Source organism: Haliotis rubra, unplaced genomic scaffold, assembly GCF_003918875.1.
Source record: "Haliotis rubra isolate DU_JTF1 unplaced genomic scaffold, ASM391887v1 Scf338, whole genome shotgun sequence".
Lineage (NCBI taxonomy): Eukaryota > Metazoa > Mollusca > Gastropoda > Lepetellida > Haliotidae > Haliotis > Haliotis rubra.
In genome coordinates this window covers 475,001-491,368 of record NW_025767011.1, presented here as the reverse complement: position 1 = coordinate 491,368, position 16,368 = coordinate 475,001, and the positions used below count along the sequence as shown (strand labels likewise).

The 16,368-nt window shown below is 42.2% G+C and overlaps 2 protein-coding genes across 2 annotated transcripts in view; both read right to left on the bottom strand.

Moving 5' to 3' along the window:
- Window positions 1–5,771: 5,771 nt before the first annotated feature.
- Window positions 5,772–8,553, bottom strand: LOC124284517 (tubulin beta chain-like). The gene is made up of 4 exons (XM_046720601.1): window positions 8,497–8,553; window positions 7,289–7,397; window positions 6,792–7,147; window positions 5,772–6,590 (listed from the first exon to the last, which is right to left on the bottom strand). Exons 1-4 carry the CDS (start codon window positions 8,551–8,553, stop codon window positions 5,772–5,774), a joined length of 1,341 nt encoding a protein of 446 aa, XP_046576557.1.
- A 4,693-nt stretch (window positions 8,554–13,246) lies between these two features.
- LOC124284487 (tubulin beta-4B chain-like) overlaps window positions 13,247–16,368 on the bottom strand; it is a 4,173-nt gene continuing 1,051 nt past the window's right edge. Inside the window, exons 3-4 of the mRNA XM_046720561.1 lie at window positions 14,753–15,108; window positions 13,247–14,101 (exon numbers count right to left, since the gene is read on the bottom strand). Of these exons, the coding sequence (XP_046576517.1) occupies window positions 13,247–14,101; window positions 14,753–15,108 (1,211 nt within the window). The remainder of the gene's footprint in view (window positions 14,102–14,752; window positions 15,109–16,368) is intronic.

Below are 16,368 nucleotides of genomic sequence, written 5' to 3'. Positions count from 1 at the left end.
CAATCCTACTTGATCTCGTTGTTTCATTTTATGTGCATACCCCCTTGTAATACAAACCAATATAACCGATTTGAAACTATGATCGTTTGTTAAACAACTTTCATCCCAAGTTGAATAAAATTCCGAGATTAAATTTCCAAATGGCAAGGTAAAATTATGAGGATTCGCAATCTTGATTTCACTTTATTTGATTTACTTTTTTGTTTAAACTGAAATTCATCGGTACGTTTTCACCGCAAATAGACTATAGTACATCTTTGAAGTAAACGTAAATACTGTAGGAAGTACATGCTATGTCCAGATTTACGTACGTTTCCCGAGATTTCCAAACTTTGGGTTCTTATTTCTGGTGTCCCCCGCCGTGATAGTGCTGGAATATTGCTAAAAGCGGCGTAAAACCAAACTCACTCACTCACTCTTATTTCATCTGAAGCTGCACCTTTAAATCAGCTTATCGTACATGTATATTGCCGTACATGTATATTGCCGTACATGTATATTGCCGTACATGTATATTGCCGTACACACAGGCACCTTTTTCATGCATGCTATGACCGGATTCTCAGTATTGCCATTACATTCCTTTCAATTGTAAAATGTGATGAAATTTCCAGATATTTGGAAACATGAATATTACCTTAGGTGGGTAATATTTGTAAATCTTTAAATTTTCAAAGGTTTTCAGGATTTAGAAACCTTGTGCGTCATTCCGGATACGAGGCCATTTAGGGTTGGGTGATTTGACCTAAACATATGGCAACCAAAAGGGGACGTTATGGTTGCATAATTAGATTTGGAAATTTGCCAGATGTTGTAGAGGGAATGAGCTACGGTATGTTCTGCTTGGTATTTGTTTTGTTTGTTTTTGAGTGCTTTCACGACTATCAATTCGCTACGCTTTCGGTTTGAAATGAAATTTAGAGACTATGATTTCGGTCTTACATTTGTCTAATTTTACAACACAGTACATGTACGTTTATCTCCATTATATCATCCGTGGGCTAGCCTAATGGTTAAAGCGTTGGCTCGTCACGCCGAAGACCCGGGTTCGATTCCCCACATGGGTACAATGTGTGAAGCCCATTTCTGGTGTCCCCCGCCGTGATGTTGCTGATATATTCCTAAAAGCGGCGTAAAACCAAACTCAGTCAGTCCAGGCCTGAGAGAGAGAGAGAGAGAGAGAGACAGAGAGAGAGAGAGAGAGAGAGAGAGAGAGAGAGAGAGAGAGAGAGAGAGAGAGAGAGACAGACAGAGAGAGACAGAGAGAGAGAGACAGAGAGAGAGAGAGAGGCGCTATTCACAAATGAATTCACATATATTCACATATATGAAAAGAAATATTATAAAATTACAAATTATATTCAACCACACACATTGAGTGGGGTCAATGGATAGTCACTTGGATGTAGTATGATGGTGACCTCGCTGGTGACTTACGGACATGACGCTGATTTGTGTGGGATATAATGGTGTCTTTGTGATGCTTGTTGTTGAAATTGAGAGGGCTTGAGAATTAAGTTAAATAATCGGAAATATCGTTGATAAGACAAAATATTAATTTAAATGATTATCGATATAAAAATGAGATGTCTTATGGATAATGTCGTACGTTAACTTTTGTGATAAAATGTTTTCATTTTCTCACACAATTTACAAATTTAGGACCTTATTCATGTGCAATGGTCCTCTTCTAAATTATGTTCAGGATGCTGTTTTGTTAATAATCAAATGAATGCACAAGCATGTCACCACTCACTAGTGATGTGAAATATAATATTCATTTCTGTCAAATAGATTGGGCATTTTTGCTCAAAGATACGTTTTTGATATCTATCGATAATCGATCGATGTTTAGTTAACGATTATCGATATCTTTGATCGATATCGATAGTCAGCCCGACGGTTCAGTTACATGATGGTAAATGGGTTGTTACGGAACGTTGTTGAGATATGTGTACTAACTTGGTGGCTAGTTGATGATTATAAGGTGATAACACGATGGCATGATATGTGATTATAAGGTGATAACATGATGGCATGATATGTGATTATAAGGTGATAACACGATGGCATGATATGTGATTATAAGGTGATAACACGATGGCATGATATGTGATTTTGAGGTAAATTGGCGATCAATTACTGGTGATTTTGAGGTAAATTGACGATCAATTACTGGTGACTTTGAGATAAAATAGCAGATCAATTACATGTGACTTTTGGGTAAGTTGATACATTGCCGATCAATTCATGGTGCCTTTTGGGTAAATTGGCGATCAAATACCGGTGACTTTGTGGTAAATTGGCGATCAATTACAGGTGACTTTGGGGTAAATTGGCGATCAATTACTGGTGACTATGTGGTAAATTGACGATCAATTACTGGCGATTTTGAGGTAAATTGGAAATCAATTACTGGTGATTTTGAGGTCAACTGGCGATCAATTACTGGTGACTTTGAGGTAAATTAGCAGATCAATTACATGTGACTTTTGGGTAAGTTGATACATTGCCGATCAATTCATGGTGCCTTTTGGGTAAATTGGCGTTCAAATACCGGTGACTTTGTGGTAAATTGGCGATCAATTACTGGTGACTTTGTGGTAAATTGACAATCGATCAATTACAGGTGACTTTGGGGTAAATTGGCGATCGATCAATTACAGGTGACTTTGGGGTAAGTTGATACATTGACGATCAGTTCATGGTGACTTTGGGGTAAATTGGCAGATCAATTCCTGGTTATTTTGAGATAAGTTGATACATTGACGATCAATTCATGGTGACTTTGGGGTAAATTGGCAGATCAATTACCGGTGGCCTTGTGGTAAATTTGTAAGTTGGCGATCAATTGATGGTGACTGGATATGACTTGATAGTTACTTGGTGATGACCTGTCAGAAGACAAACTACTGACTTGTTGGTGATGTATATGTGTGTGTCAAAACTCAATACCCCCCTCCTCCACAGACAAACCCCGCCCCACTAGTCTACATCGTCCCCACTATCCATGATTCCTGAAACAACAAAATACAGTCAGCTCTCGTTAATCCGACACTCATTAATCCGACAATCACGTTAATCCGACAAAAAATTAGGGAACCATTTAAAACAGTGATAATTACTCTCGTTAATCCGACATTCTCGCATTCCGACTCCGACACACCAATCTAGCAACCGATCATTGTAAATACATTGTAAAAACATTCGTTAATCCGACAATCAACACAGCCGGTCGGATGATCCGACCGTATGCAAACATCACACATGAAAGGTGATTAGCGCGTGCCTTACTGGCTGCTTAACATCAACGTCAGTGAACATCACACTTGTTAATTAGGAACACAGGATAAGAACACAGGATAATTAATTGAGGCGATTTAATCAAGAAATAACGGTAGAGCGAGCTGTATAAAATGTTTACAACCGACATGAGTTTCATCACAAGATGTCTGTCACGAGTACACCAGCTGCTAAGCGACCCCTTGTAGAAGTCACGCCATTGATCAAGAAAGAAATCTCCTTTTGAAGAAAGACAAACCCCAGACAGCACAACAAGAAGTCATCACTTTTGCTGAGCAGAAGTTTGATGTGAAGATTGGACGATCAACCGTATCTGACATCCTGAAGCAGTCTGCTTAGTGGTTGAGCGTCAGGAAAAGGGCAATATGGTTATCCAACTGAAGGATCATAAGTTTCAGAGAAAGTGAAGGAGGTATTAGTTTGTTTGCTTAACGCCGCACTCAGCAATATTCCTATTATATGACTGCAGTATGTAAATAATGGTGTCTTGACCGGACAATCCAGTGACCAACAGAAAGACCATCGATCTACGCAAATGGCATATGATGACATATGTCAACAACCAGGTCAGCGAGCCTGACCACCCGAAGGTGGCTGAAGACCCGGGTCCTCACGGGTGAAAGAAGTGTTGAGTGACATGAGATCACACAACATGAGTACTGTAACCCGACGTGCACCAGGTGTACATGTCAGTTGTCAACTTTGATCCTGCATGATAACATGACCCTTTGCACACAATGTGACACGTTCCTTTAAAGTTATCTCAGATATAGCATAGTCGACTGAAACCACGATCATCATAGCGCTGTCATCATAGGGCCGACATTATATGAATCAGCATGAAACTTTAATAGGCTTGTACTTGAAGTAGTCTAGTAAAGTACTTATGTTTCTCCGACATAATTTCCACATTACATTAAACAATGCGAGAATGGCCGACACCATCAACCAGTGTGCGAAATAGCCACTGGCCCGCTAGCCAGTGGCTAGTAAAAATCCAGTCGGGCCAGTAAATCTCCACAGTTACTGGCCCGACTGGCTAGAGAATTTTCATGGGGTCATTTTGCAAGTATATCACTCTCTCCGACTTGCTACTTTATAATATACGTTTAAATCATGCAAGGCCTGATAAAAATGTTCATCATATTAGCAGCTTAATGTTGAAACCCGTGTCGTGCCGACAATGTATCTTATTCTCATGTATATTTCTAATCTTTTGCTTAGTTTCTACATTCAAATTTCGGGCTTATGAATTATTTTGTGGGCTACTAATTTCAGGCATAGCTAGCCTGAAGACCCGGATCCTCACGGGCGAAAGAAGTGTTGAGTGACATGAGATGACACAACGTGAGTACTGTAACCCGACGTGCACCAGGTGTACATGTCTGTTGTCAACTTTGATCCTGCATGATAACATGACCCTTTGCACACAATGTGACACGTTCCTTTAAAGTTATCTCAGATATAGCATAGTCGACAGAAACCACGATCACCATAGCGCTGTCATCATAGGGCCGACATTATATGAATCAGCATGAAACTTTAATAGGCTTGCCACTCACAAAATGATGATTTGCTATCTCAGCTAAATTCTGTTTCAAGAAATATTCACGATTAGATATGCAAGACGCTTAAAGATCAAATATACTCTAGACCCATTTTGCACGAACTGAGGGGTCCTGTGGAAATCTGTGTATGGCGACACCATCGCCCGACCTCTAGGAGCAATTGACGACAACGCAACGATTTGGCATGTCTTCGTTGATGTCGAGAAATCATCAAACCGACGAGCTTGCTACACACTTTCTATACGACTAACTGAAAATCCATCCTCATATGACGTCACTGCAGTGCTCTGGCGACAGAGTTACGTAACCTGTCTGTGGTTTCGTTGGCGGGCAAGAGTGAAGCAGGCGACTTTTTGGCAACGTTTAATCGCTCGGTACTAATTAACCACAAGTTTTTAAAGAATAAATTTGGTGTTCCGCATAAGACTGACCACAGATCTTTCATATGTAATAGTTAAAAGAGTAAAAAACAAAGTTTATTTGTTCTTTAAGGTAAGCAAAGCTATCTTTGTAAAAGCGATCTCAGAAACCGCAATCATCATAGCACTGTGATCAAACAGCGAGGCCAAGACACAAGACACACTATGATGATGTACCATCATAGCTAAATTATGTCCCATGTAACGTCAGACCTTGTTCACTCGCTCAAAAATATACTCAGTTAAATATACACGAGACGCTTAAGGTCTTATGTTATTCATGACTTCATTATTCTTGCCATAGTTTCAATGCGTAATTTTATTGAACCAACTTTTTTCTCTGCTGTTTTTCTTCTTTTCCTGGTCAGCATTTGAAACTCAAAACATATGCTTAATGACCATTTGTATTGTAAAACAAAAAGGAAAAAAATTAATCGGGGTCAGATTTATTTCTGAGTCTACAAACATAGCCACTGCAGGTCTAGGCGTCTTCAGCTTCTCCTTCTTCCTCGTCAAACTCTCCCTCTTCCTCGGCGGTGGCGTCCTGGTACTGTTGGTACTCCGACACCAAGTCGTTCATGTTGGACTCGGCCTCAGTGAACTCCATCTCATCCATACCCTCGCCAGTATACCAGTGAAGGAAGGCCTTGCGACGGAACATGGCTGTGAACTGCTCCGAGATACGTTTGAAGATCTCTTGGATGGCTGTGCTGTTACCAATGAAGGTGGCAGACATCTTGAGACCACGTGGTGGGATGTCACAGACGGCGGTTTTAACGTTGTTGGGGATCCATTCGACAAAGTAGCTGCTGTTTTTGTTTTGGACGTTGAGCATCTGTTCGTCAACCTCTTTCATGGACATGCGACCTCGGAACATGGTGGCCACGGTCAGGTAGCGACCGTGACGAGGATCACAGGCAGCCATCATGTTCTTGGCATCGAACATTTGTTGGGTGAGTTCGGGCACAGTCAGGGCACGGTACTGTTGGCTTCCTCTGGATGTGAGTGGAGCGAATCCAGGCATGAAGAAGTGGAGACGAGGGAAGGGCACCATGTTGACAGCCAGTTTTCGGAGGTCAGCGTTCAACTGTCCTGGGAAGCGAAGACATGTTGTTACTCCGGACATGGTGGCGGACACCAGGTGGTTGAGATCACCGTAGGTGGGTGTGGTCAGCTTCAGTGTCCTGAAGCAGATGTCGTAGAGGGCTTCGTTGTCAATACAGTAGGACTCGTCAGTGTTCTCAACCAGCTGATGTACAGACAAGGTGGCGTTGTAGGGCTCAACAACTGTATCGGACACCTAGAAAGGGAAAACATGACCTTATTGAATTACTTCAGCCGGTCATTTGTGTCACATCTTCAACAGCACAATATATGGTAAAATATTACGCAGAAATTAACACACGAGTCTTATTTGGTAAGACAGTATTCTGAAATTTGCTAGCAAAGGAGCTAATTCACACTAGGTTTGCGGATTTATTATTGGATAGTTTCAACACACCTTTGGTGATGGCACAACGGAGAAGGTGTTCATGATCCTGTCGGGGTACTCCTCCCTGATCTTGCTGATGAGGAGGGTGCCCAAGCCAGACCCGGTGCCTCCACCGAGGGAGTGGGTCAGCTGGAAGCCTTGCAGACAGTCACAGCTCTCCGCCTCCTTCCGGACAACATCCAACACGGAGTCTACCAGCTCGGCGCCCTCTGTGTAGTGCCCCTTGGCCCAGTTGTTGCCAGCACCACTCTGCCCGAAGACAAAGTTGTCTGGACGGAAGATTTGACCGAAGGGACCAGATCGGACAGAGTCCATGGTTCCGGGCTCCAGATCCACGAGAACAGCGCGGGGAACATACTTGCCACCTGGAAAGGATTGACCATTCAATGCATCAGCTTTTGATGCTAAAATGATATGTATGTAGATTGATACAATTCTTACTTTACCTCTACAGTTAAATATTTCTCTCTAACAATTCATCCTTTCTACTTGAACACCATACACACCTGTAGCTTCGTTGTAGTAGACGTTGATTCTCTCCAGTTGCAGGTCGGAGTCACCGTGGTAGGTGCCGGTGGGGTCAATGCCGTGCTCATCAGAGATCACCTCCCAGAACTGGAAATATATATCAGCGTTACTGTCTGAATGGTTAGGGAATGTAATAAAAATAAACATTACGAGTCGCCATAAAGATCACTTTGCCTGGTCACCCTACATTGATAACCTATTTTAACTTAATAAATTATTCACACCAGGTGTGACAAGCACAGATGTTTTACTATTTCCTAGGAATTATAATGACGGTAGTGAGACGGCCCGAGAAACTGATGGGTTGGCAGGCAGCCCAGTGGTTAAAGCGTTCGTTCGTTACGCTGGAAGCCCGGGTTCGATTCCCCACTTGGGTACAATGTGTGAAGCCCATTTCTGGTGTCTCACGCCGTGGTATTTCTGGAATATTGCTCATTCATACTTTGTAAAACCAGGGTCTTCAGCGTGACGGGCGAACGCTTTAACCACTAAGCCACTACACTGTCCCTATACCGCAATACGCTTCTCAAACGATACGTATTGCAGTGCATTCCTTGAGAACCGGTATCCCGGGTGACAATTATATGAAGTTTATGATTATCTCAGTGGTTTATGTTCAATTCTACACAGACTAATGTTTCCTTTCGTCATTGATTGACAAAACGCCATAGGATACATACTATCATTTGTATAAAAAAGGAAAATACATTCCCAACAATGAAACCTAATTTTGAGATGACCCCTTATCAGAACCAAAGCATATATTTTGGGGATTACATAGGAGTTGTTTCCACAATCAGTGCCAACCACAATCAATCACTTTTGATCCCATCATATCCCAATACGGGTACCTGAATCGCAATAAATTCCATTACAATTAGTTTGCCAATACACAGCCCAAACAACGATATTATTTCAGGAACGAACGCCTGTTACATCCAGTATTAAACAATTTAGGAATTCATGGTCTGCTTCTGTTCAAGACGCTGTCGTTAATGATCCATCCAAAAATATATTACCACTCACTAGTGATGTGAAATGTATTCATTTCTTTCGGAATTGTCATTTTTGCTCAAAGTTACATTTCCGATATTTATCGATAATGAATCGATATTTAATTAACCATTATCGATCTCTACGTTCTTTATCTGTAGCCATCCCTATTAAAACAAGATAACGGTGTTACCTTAGCTCCGATCTGGTTGCCGCACTGGCCAGTTTGCATGTGGACGATCTCTCGCATGTTGAAGGCTGGAGGGAAGAGTAAGTCCTTGTGGGTGTAAAATACAAGCTGGACACTCGTGACTGACCATGACTGGACGTAGGATGTCTTATATGTTGTGGTCTTTGGGCCACTTACAGACGATTGGCTGCCTGTTGCTGGGGTCTTAGTCGCTACAAACACGGTTAATCCTAATTGTGGGTAACATTACTCATCCGTGATAATCCCTTTAGTTCATCTTTACGGGTGGATTTATATATTTATGCAGATTTGATTTCTAAAACGTTTCAGGCATAACCAAGTATACCCTCTATATAAGACTTCTAAGAGCGCCATTCGGTTCTTGTCCAATAGCTGTTCAATCAAGAACACAATGTTCAAGCCGCAGCAAATCTTTCAAACATAGTGATTTATGATGTAGGCGGATTCTAACAATGCGCTTTTGTAATGAGATAGTGAGTGAGTGGGTTAAGATTTATAATAACATCGGCAATATTTCAGCCATATTGAATTTGAATTTATTTCTGTATAGGCCAGAGGCCAATTTACAGGTTACAATTCAGATTGCAATAATGCACATGCAATAGGCACATCTCCAATGGTACTTGGAAATGAAAGCTAAATAAACAATATTGTCTGGTGAAAGCTAAATAAACAATATTGTCTGGTGAAAGCTAAATAAACAATATTGTCTGGTGAAAGCTAAATAAACAATATTGTCTGGTGAAAGCTAAATAAACAATATTGTCTGATGAAAGCTAAATAAACAATATTGTCTGGTGAAAGCTAAATAAACAATATTGTCTGGTGAAAGCTAAATAAACAATATTGTCTGATGCTAAATAAACAATAAAGCTAAATAAACAATATTGTCTGGTGAAAGCTAAATAAACAATATTGTCTGGTGAAAGCTAAATTAACAATATTGTCTGATGAAAGCTAAATTAACAATATTGTCTGGTGAAAGCTAAATATACAATATTGTCTGGTGAAAGCTAAATAAACAATATTGTCTGGTGACAGTATGTTATTAAGAAACAAGGATGTAAGAATATGTGGTTAGCAACTTGGTTATTTTGAAAAGACTGTTTACACTTACGTTTACGAACTATAGCCCTACAAATGTGTATGTAATCGGATGTTGGTACAGATTACAAGTCAACATCATGGTAGCGAATGCAATAATACTATAGGCATAATATTATAGGTGTTTCTCACAAAATTGTTGCCTGGTGACAGTATATTAAAAACAGAATATCTAGTTTTTCTTAGCAAACATTTCATAATTACCTCTTTCTTTAAGGATATGATAGACAAACTTGGCTATCTTCAGAATATTATTTTCAGACTTATTGTGACAGGTAAGCAGAGAATTGAGTGGTGCTGTGTCGATGCATTTTGTTTTCATACCGTGTTACTCAAAGAAAGGAACACACGCTTGGAACTTACGGTCTTTGTCACCGCACACAGACGTTAAAAAGAGATTATTGACATTTGTTTGGTGATCTGTGAATGTTGTATGTCCCCCTTGTAGCAACACTAAAAGCGGCGTAAAACCCAACTCACTCACTCACTCACTTGCAGCAACACTCAACGGTATTACGTCGAGGGACACCATGAAATGAGCTTCAAATATTACAACCATTTGAGGAATCCTACAAGGACCTACAGTTTCACAAACAAACAGAAGGTCCTGTTGTATAAGTCGAACAGTAGAGAATAGTTTTGGTGGGCATTACGGATGGATATATATGCATTTATACAATCGAATATGAGTGGGGAAATGACATTGAATGAGTGACAAACTTAAATTTTGAAAGAACTGTCAAGTGATTGGTCCAAGGTCCTCTTAAAAGGTATGATGTATGACTCATATCTGTGTATTTATTCACAACCATCGTCCTTGTGTGTGTGTTTCCGTGATTTCGACAGTGACAGAAGATTGCGTTCCTACCGGGTACCCAATCACTGTGTACATGGATATTACAACCTTTATATTTTGCATATTTCTATGATCAAACCATGACCCTCAGCAAAATGTTTGTAGGGTACATGCAACAGCATCAACAGTTCCCTTTCAGGAACTCACACCACGAGAGGGCGGTGGGGTAGCCTAGTAGTTAAAGTGTCCGCTCGTCACGCTACAGACCCGGATTCGATTTCCCACATGGGTACAATGTGTAAAGCCCTGGTGTCCCCCCGACGTGATGCTGCTAAAAGCAGCGTAAAACCATACACAACCAAATCAGCGAGCTTGACTATACTATCTGGTTGGTTTCTTCTTCTTCTAATAATAATAATAATAATAATAATAGTTCATTTATAAAGCGCATATTTCCATGCACAAGTATGAATTACACAAGTATGAATTACTCAAAGTCTATTCCAATCAGGAAACGAAAACAATGTACAAAAACACGTGTCATTGTTTCACCAGCATTATCCCTCATCTCATTAAGAACAGTTATTATGCTTTCAAAGCGGTAATGCAATTAGCGGATATATCTAACAATGCAAGCATTAATTAGATTTCAGGGAAGCAGTCTCCCCCCAAAACACTACTATTAACCATGTAGGGATTAATATATTTTAGTTCGTTGCAGTTAAAGTATATCGTCTCATGGTCAAAAGGCTGACCAATCGATTATCCTGGTGGCTAATGTATGCATAATAATCGTTCATACATGCAGTGCAGCCATGGAGTGCATCCATGCAGTGCAACCATGCAGTGCAGCCATGGAGTGCAACCGCAGTGCAGCCATGGAGCGCAGCCATGCAGTGCAACCATGCAGTGCAGCCATGGAGTGCAGCCGCAGTGCAACCATGGAGTGCAGCCGCAGTGCAGCCACGGAGCGCAGCCATGGAGTGCAGCCATGCAGTGCAGCCATGGAGTGCATCCATGCAGTGCAGCCATGCAGTGCAGCCACGGATAAGGGCAATGGTTCATACCAATGACGATTTGAACAGCATCAGCACAGTACTACGTTCTCAACTGCCAATGTTCAGACGAAGATGAATTCGTATTTTATAATAACGAGTAATTGCAAATATATGTTTCAGCATCTATGTAGAAAGTACGGATATAATTAGAGAACATGCTGAATACATGCAATTACTGTTTAAAAGTATCTGTCTTGAAAATAACTCGCATAAATTACTTCTTTGGGAGGCAGTTAAAAGATGGGGCACTAAGGAAGGATAACGACATGTGAACGAACAGCGTCTTCATTACATTGAGAGCGACGTTTCGGTGTAGGTTCTAACTACGTTGTCAAGCAAGTGATGAACAGAGTAAGGGCTGACAGGAATATATACAAGTGTGAAGAAATGTTATTGTGATTGCTGCGTCTCCAGTAGCTTCTTTCAGACGCACAAGTTGGAGCACTAAGAAAGGATAACAATATATGACGAACAACTTCTTTTTTACAGTTGGAAGTATACACCGAAACATTCCTCCCACTGTACTAAAGAAGTTGTTCATTCATATATCGTGACCCGTGAAGATCCGGGTTAGAATTTAGCTTCAGTAACCCATGCTTCTCGTAAGAGGCGATTGACGGGAACGTCACATGGTTGACACATGTCATCGCATCCCAATTGCGTAGATCGATGCTCATGCTGTTGATCACTGGATTGTCTGGTCAAGACTCGATTATTTACAGACCGCCGCCACAGAAATGGAATATTGCTGAGTGCGGCGTAAAACTAAACTCACTCACTCACTCATATATCGTTATCCTTCCTTACTGTCCCAACTCTAAATGCCTCTCAAAGAAGTTTTTTCAAGACAAATACTTTTATACATTTGAATTGTACGGTGATTGTTTGATTGCATGTGGAGGCTGTTTGATTGTACTGTGAAGCTGTTTGTTTGTGCAGTGATGCTGTTTGTGAGATGAAGCCATTTGATCGTGTGGTGAAGCCGTTTGATTGTGAGGAGATGCTGTCCGATTGTGCAGTGATGCTGATCGTGTCGTGAAGCTGTTTGATTATGAGGTGAAAGTGTTTGACTGTGCAGTGACGATGTTCGAGCATGTGGTCAAACTGACTGTGCAGTGAGGATGTTCGAGCATGTGGTAAAACTGTTTGACTGTGAAGTGAGGATGTTCGAGTGTTAGGTGAAACTGTTTGACTAAGCAGTGAGGATGTTAAATTGTGCATTGGTGGTGTCTGTGTGGTGATGCTGTTTGATCATACAGTGAAACATTTAATTGTGTCGTGAGGCTGTTTGTGTGGTGAAGCTGGTTGATTGGGAGCTCAGTCTGTTTGATTGAGCGGAGAGACTGTGTAATTGAGATAAGCATATGTTGATGGGGTCCCTTCTTTCTTTCCCGGATTTCCCAAGGGATAAACGCTCAAATGAAAATAACATTATTTAAATCAGCACAAACCCTTGACCCAAATAATGCATCTGAAACTGACATTTACATGAAATGACACGCTGCAGTACTCTACACTAAATGAAAGTGTAGTTGATTGGAAGGGTATGTCACTGATACCAATTTGATCCCAACAATATATGAATGCCTTTAGTATGTCTAATCACGAAACAATTACCATTATATGTAATACAAGAAGATAAAACGTGTACGTTGTGCAGTTAATTCCCATTGGGGAATTCATATCTAAGGTAATTTGGATACGTATAAATAGAACACACCATATGAAGTATAAGTTCAGGTTTATTTCTGAAAATACACTTATCATCGCAGATCTAGGCTTCATCAAAAGAAAGCAAATTCTCGGGGTCAGATTTATTTCTGAGTCTACTTCTTCCCTCGTCAAACTCTCCCTCTTCCTCGGCGGTGGCGTCCTGGTACTGTTGGTACTCCGACACCAAGTCGTTCATGTTGGACTCGGCCTCAGTGAACTCCATCTCATCCATACCCTCGCCAGTATACCAGTGAAGGAAGGCCTTGCGACGGAACATGGCTGTGAACTGTTCCGAGATACGTTTGAAGATCTCTTGGATGGCTGTGCTGTTACCAATGAAGGTGGCAGACATCTTGAGACCACGTGGTGGGATGTCACAGACGGCGGTTTTAACGTTGTTGGGGATCCATTCGACAAAGTAGCTGCTGTTTTTGTTTTGGACGTTGAGCATCTGTTCGTCAACCTCCTTCATGGACATGCGACCTCTGAACATGGCAGCCACGGTCAGGTAGCGACCGTGACGAGGATCACAGGCAGCCATCATGTTCTTGGCATCGAACATTTGTTGGGTGAGTTCGGGCACAGTCAGGGCACGGTACTGTTGGCTTCCTCTGGATGTGAGTGGAGCGAATCCAGGCATGAAGAAGTGGAGACGAGGGAAGGGCACCATGTTGACAGCCAGTTTTCGGAGATCGGCGTTCAACTGTCCAGGGAAACGAAGACATGTTGTAACTCCGGACATGGTGGCGGACACCAGATGGTTGAGGTCACCGTAGGTGGGTGTGGTCAGCTTCAGTGTCCTGAAGCAGATGTCGTAGAGGGCTTCGTTGTCAATACAGTAGGACTCGTCAGTGTTTTCAACGAGTTGATGTACAGACAAGGTGGCGTTGTAGGGCTCAACAACTGTATCCGACACCTGAAAGCGAAAAAACATATTTGATTGACTGATGTCAAGGACTCTCCCCACTTTACCCTTCCGGAACTCTTCAGTTGAGCTTTAATGCATTTGTACCTTACAGACAACGAGAACAAAAGTTGATTGGTTCTGCATTATTCTGTAGTCTCTGCAACACATGCCCATTCTTAAACATGTCATAGTAAACTCCTGAAAACTGACTGAACAGTTTCTCAAACTCATCAAGTTGTTCTTTGTCTTATTGCGGATGTGTGATCTTTCGTATGCACGTGTGTTTTGGAAGCTGTAGTACAGTTTTATCATTTTACGCAGAGTGAGTGAGTGAGTATGGATTTGATTTACACCACCCTTCGCAATATTCCAGCAATAAAACGGGCGGGGGACACCAGAAATGGGCTTCAAGCATTGTACTCATGTGGGGTATCGAACTCGGGTCTTCGACTTGGCTAGCCAACGCTTCAACCACTAGGCTATCCACCGCCCACTTTATGAAGATCAAAAGCAACAAATTATACACTTGTTATATGCATATGTTAACCTCTTTGACATTTAGGATTCGCTGAGTGGTTGCTAATCTGCTCAACAAATTGCCATGATTTTGTCACATGTTGATTGGCGACAAATCAATCTGCTGCTCTAATGTTTCCATACCTTTGGTGATGGCACAACGGAGAAGGTGTTCATGATCCTGTCGGGGTACTCCTCCCTGATCTTGCTGATGAGGAGGGTGCCCATGCCAGACCCGGTGCCGCCACCAAGAGAGTGGGTCAGCTGGAAGCCTTGCAGACAGTCACAACTCTCCGCCTCCTTCCGGACAACATCCAACACGGAGTCTACCAGCTCGGCGCCCTCTGTGTAGTGCCCCTTGGCCCAGTTGTTGCCAGCACCACTCTGCCCGAAGACAAAGTTGTCTGGACGGAAGATTTGACCGAAGGGACCAGATCGGACAGAGTCCATGGTTCCGGGCTCCAGATCCACGAGAACAGCACGGGGAACATATTTTCCTCCTGGAAAGGATTGACCATTCAATGCATCAGCGTTATATGTTAAAATGATTTGTGTGTAGATTGATGTAATTCTGTCTTTACCTTTTCAGTTAAATAAACTCTGTCAAAAAAGAAACGCAACCCCTGTATTTTAGAGATTTTGATCTGAAGTTTTAAGACGACACAGCATTGTTATTATTTAAGACAGAAGTCTGAAATTTGGCAGAATAATAACCAAGATGGGCATGTTTAAAATTGTCATTTCAAAAGTCATCTCACAGACACCAGTTTGTCACCAGGGGGGCGTCTTTCTCAGTATCTCGTATGAGCACCACGAGCTGCAATCACTGCACGGCATCTCCTTGGACAAGAACGGATAAGACGCCGGATTCTTTCCTGGGGAATGGCTCTCCACTCCTCCTGCAGTGCAACGCCGAGCTGTTGCAGCGTCTGTGGCGGCGGCTGACGTTGACGTACGCGTCGACCCAGAGTATCCACAGGTGTTCAATAGGGTTGAGGTCTGGTGATTTAGAGGGCTATGGCAAGACATTGACGTTGGAATTCTGCAGAAAGTTCATTGTTGCACGTGCAGTATGAGGCCGGGCGTTGTCTGGTTGAAAAATCTGTGTCTGTTGGTCAATAATCGGGAGAAGGTGAGGCTGTAATACGTGGTTGATGTAACGTTGGGCTGTCAGGTTCCTTCAACGATCACCAAGTCGATTTCTGGTTGTATGAGATGGATCCCCAAACCATAACGCTTTCTCCGCCAAATCTGTCCCCTGTCGGACGCAGATGGGCGCAAAACGTTCATGACGTCTCCTATACACACGTTTTCTTCCGTCGTGATGTTGCAAAAGAAAACGGGATTCATCAGAAAACCAGATGCGCCTCCAGTTTTGTAAAGTCCATATCCTTACGTTGTTGCACCACCTGAGTCGTCGGCGGAGATGTAGGGGGCGTAGTACTGGTCCAACAACTGGTCTACAGGCACGTAAACCCGCTTCTTTCAGACGGCTCCTAATCGTTTGAGCTGACACTCTCCTCAAACCTGGTATTTGTGTGGCAGTCACGGTTGGTAGGGCATGCCGATTACGCAGGTGATGGACCCGGATGTACCGATCTTGAAGGGGGGTCGTGATTCTTGGCCTTCCACTTCTCGGGCGATCGTTGGTCAAATTGAAGTTGTTGTAGCGGCTCCAAAGTCGGGATATCGTTGTTTTGTGAACATTTAGGTGCCGTGCAACAGTTCCAAAACTTTCTCCGGCTTGAACACGACCAATG